Source organism: Emericellopsis cladophorae (assembly GCF_022114955.1).
Source record: "Emericellopsis cladophorae strain MUM 19.33 chromosome Unknown NODE_176_length_6712_cov_221_407385, whole genome shotgun sequence".
Lineage (NCBI taxonomy): Eukaryota > Fungi > Ascomycota > Sordariomycetes > Hypocreales > Bionectriaceae > Emericellopsis > Emericellopsis cladophorae.
Genome location: NW_026251101.1, coordinates 3,071 through 6,712, shown reverse-complemented (window position 1 = coordinate 6,712; position 3,642 = coordinate 3,071). Strand labels below are relative to the sequence as shown.

The 3,642-nt window shown below is 44.0% G+C and overlaps 1 protein-coding gene across 1 annotated transcript; it reads right to left on the bottom strand.

The window, feature by feature from the left end:
• Positions 1 to 25: 25 nt before the first annotated feature.
• Positions 26 to 347, bottom strand: J7T54_002884 (alcohol dehydrogenase; the record flags this gene model as incomplete). Its single annotated transcript, XM_051510689.1, has 1 exon — positions 26 to 347. A coding segment is annotated over one exon (322 nt), but the record flags the coding sequence as incomplete, so codon positions are not given.
• Positions 348 to 3,642: the final 3,295 nt, after the last annotated feature.

The following is a 3,642-nucleotide window of genomic DNA, read 5'->3' as shown; positions in this document are numbered from 1 at the left end:
GCCAGCCAAGACCTGCTCGACTCACGGCCGGTCAAGTTCTCTGTATCCGTGTTGGGGGCCACACGGTCGCCCAATTTGAACTTGTCGACCTTATCGCCAATGGCGAGGACTTCGCCTGCTGCGTCGTTTCCAATAATGCCATTAGGAGTGACAGGCCACGGGTTCCCGCCGTTAGAAATGTTACTGTCTCGGTAGTTGAGAGCTACCGCGTGGACCTTTATCAGAACGGCTGTGGGCGCGAGGGGGAGCGGGAGAGGCTCAGTGACCAGCTTCAATTTCGGGCTGCCCTTGAAGTAGTCGTCTGTGCGGCGCCAGGCGCGACGATGCGTCGGTAGCGACTTTGACATGGTGACTATTGTGATTGGATAGCTATTTCTCTCAGGGAACTTAGGAATGAGGATAGTTAGCTAGCTGACTGTGAGTCTGTGAGTCTGTGAGTCTTAATGTACATGTATCGTCGCCCTCGATCGATCCCCTATAAGCGGGTCGCGGGACGATAAAAAGATAACGTTGCGGTCCATTAATAATGGACAAGATAATTACAAATGCAACGGCCCACGCCCAAGCAGTTGTCTCCACAATGAGCCTCCCTAGCTTATAAGGAGAGGCTGCAGGGACGCCACCGGAAAATGCACGGTTGCTGTCGTAATTGGATTCCTTTTAAGTACGGAGGACGCTCCCAAAAGTTTTTGGTCGCTCTGATTCTACATATCGACTAAAATAGCTAATTTTAGTGTAAATTTACTAGGGACGTTCCCCGGCCCTCGACGTACTTATTTCCACCCGCTAATTTAATAACTTTCTGAACGTGCCTCGGGATACGTTCAATCCACTGTTATATTTACTCTTACGAGAGGTCTTCCTAAGCCTTTTCCTATGTTACGGTTCTACACGTTACTGGCGGCTAGGTACAAGACCTAGCCCGTTTCACTTAGGCACGTGCCGCGTGCCCGCGAGGACGCATAGACCTCGCATGGTCTTCACATGAAAAGGGGACAGTAAATTCCCTCTTCTTTCTCTTCTTCTACCTTATTATTAGATAGACTCAATCTGAGCTACCAAGTTATTCCAACAGGGCTTAGCCCACAACATTTAGGATCCTATACTTCGCTTATATATTTTATATAAGTATAAACTAGCCCTTAATAAGTCTCGGATCTTCGTATTTAGCCCTACGGGGTTAGTATTCCCTCGCTCTTTTATATGCGAAAAAGCAACCCTTGCCCCTCCTACCTAATTATATACGCTTCTCCTCCTTTTATAAGATAGGCCACCCTTGCTACCCCTAAATACCCCTATATCTTACTATATCTCTAGAGGATCTATATATCCGTGACTACGCTAGGATAGATCCCGATCTTATCGTATTAGTATAAGCGTAAGAGAAAGAGCGATATAAAAAAAGTCTATCTTTCCCCTCTCGTAACTAAACCTATTCTACGGATTTATATATATATATATTATTCTATATCCCCTTCTTATATACTATATCTCTCCCGCTATCTTCGTTATTGCCATAGCCCTACCTAACTACTTAGTTATATTCCTAGCTAGTAACGCCTCCCGCTACGAGCTCGCCTCCCCCTAGCTACTAGCCGCGTAAGGACGGTCTACTAGAGCTATAGGTACCGCCGCCGGCCCGACGCTCGCCGAACCTTAACGATTAGATCCTCTGTACGTAAGAGGTCGTCGAGGATAGGCGGATATAGTAGAAGGCGATACGCGCGTGGCGGGAAGATAAGAAGTAGTTTTCTATCGCCGCTAGCGAGATAACGCCTTAGTTAAGGCATACGTAATAGCCTTAGCGGTTCTATAAACGGCCGCTCGGTATTATCGGAGCGTCGGCGGCGCTACCCCTCCGAGGCTCGTGCGCGTACTAGGAGGATCGTATCCTCAGTAGGTAGAGGGGCTATATCGTAAGGAGCCCCGCGGTAAGCGAAGTATAACTTTATATACTCGTGCGCGCCGTGGACGATATATTCGACCGGGCCGAGGATATACTCGCGTATACTCCCTACTAAATATAGTACTAGCTTACGAGCTATTAATAAGCTATATACCGCTATCGTCCCTTATGTATTATATCGGCCGCCACGGGCCGAAGCTATAAGTTAAAGTAGAAGAAGTTTATTTACTATATCTTCCGGGCGTATAATATAACCTTATCGCTTCGCCGTGCTATATATAATATCCCGTTACGCGATAACGACATTGTTAAAAATAGGGACCTAATGCCCCTATTAGAGGTGCCTTACGAGGCCCTCTTATATGACACTTATAGGGGCCCCCTAAATCTTATAGGGATCTTTCAGGGGACTAATACAAGGGTCTATAGCACTTACGAATGCGCTTACGAATGCGCTTACGAATGCGCTTACGAATGCGCTTACGAATGCGCTTACGAATGTAGTGCTTTTGAAGCCTTCTATAATATTCGGAGGTTAGTACTGCCACACTCGCTATTATAAATCAAACCTTCTATAATCTTCTACTAGGTTCGGTTTGATCCACTCTTTTATAGGGCATTATAGCGCCCTCACGCCTACAAATATAGGCCTTCATTCACTACTAGATAGTTCTTTTGAATCAAGTCAAGTTATTCTTTTATCTGTTTGCCTACCCTAAAGATCATCGAATTAGTCGCGATCTTCCTTCCACTACGCCTATAAGAGTACTACTCTTTAATAGGACTAGCTACGCTCACTATACGAATATATAAAACAATAACTCGAATTCGTACGTTTACGAATATCGAAATACTATAATAAGAAAAGATCGAAAGGACCGATCTTTCGGAGAGGAGATATAGTCTACCTACTACGCAAAAATTTTATAATAACTCGACCTTTATCGAAGCTCGATTATAAAAAACTTAGACTATTTAAAATCGACGAAGTTATCTTAAACACTAACTATAAGCTCTTATTACCCTTAAGTATAAGGATATACCTAGTCTTTTATATCTTATTACTCGAAAAAGCACTATAAAACGCAAAAACAAACTACGAACTAGAAGTTCTTAAAAAACTCTACGAACTAGAACGAATTATCAATAAATAAATAATTAACGGAGAAATTAGATACTTTATTAAATAGAAGGGATACGAAAGTAGCGAAAATATAGAGGAACCCGCTAAATACCTTAAGGATTATTAATACCTCGTAAGGAGCTACTACTAGCGGCTACGGCTCTAGGCGAAAGGGCTACGCCCGTGAAGTTATTACTAAGACCGAAGGACGCCTAGTCTGGGTTATCGGGAAGACCTAAGTACCGTAAGTTACTCTCGACCTAGCGCTCGTGATTATCTAGAATAAGAAGGGCCTCGGAAAGAGCTAGAAACCCCGGCTCGTTACCCTCGTTATCTTTAATACTAGCTAAGCCACGGCGAACGGAATCGTCGATACGCTCCCGTATACGCCGACGGATTTTCCATATCCTCGACAAACGACTAATAGTAGCGGCGAGATCAGTCTGAAAACGAAGCAGAGCCTCTTTAGCCTACTCCTTATCTTTTATGAGCTTTTTATATTACTCGAGTAAACGATTTATTATAGATAGTAAGAAAAAGAAAGCAACAAAAATAGCATATATATAGGACGACGCTATAAACGTCCCGTCGTAAGGGCGACCGCGACGAATAT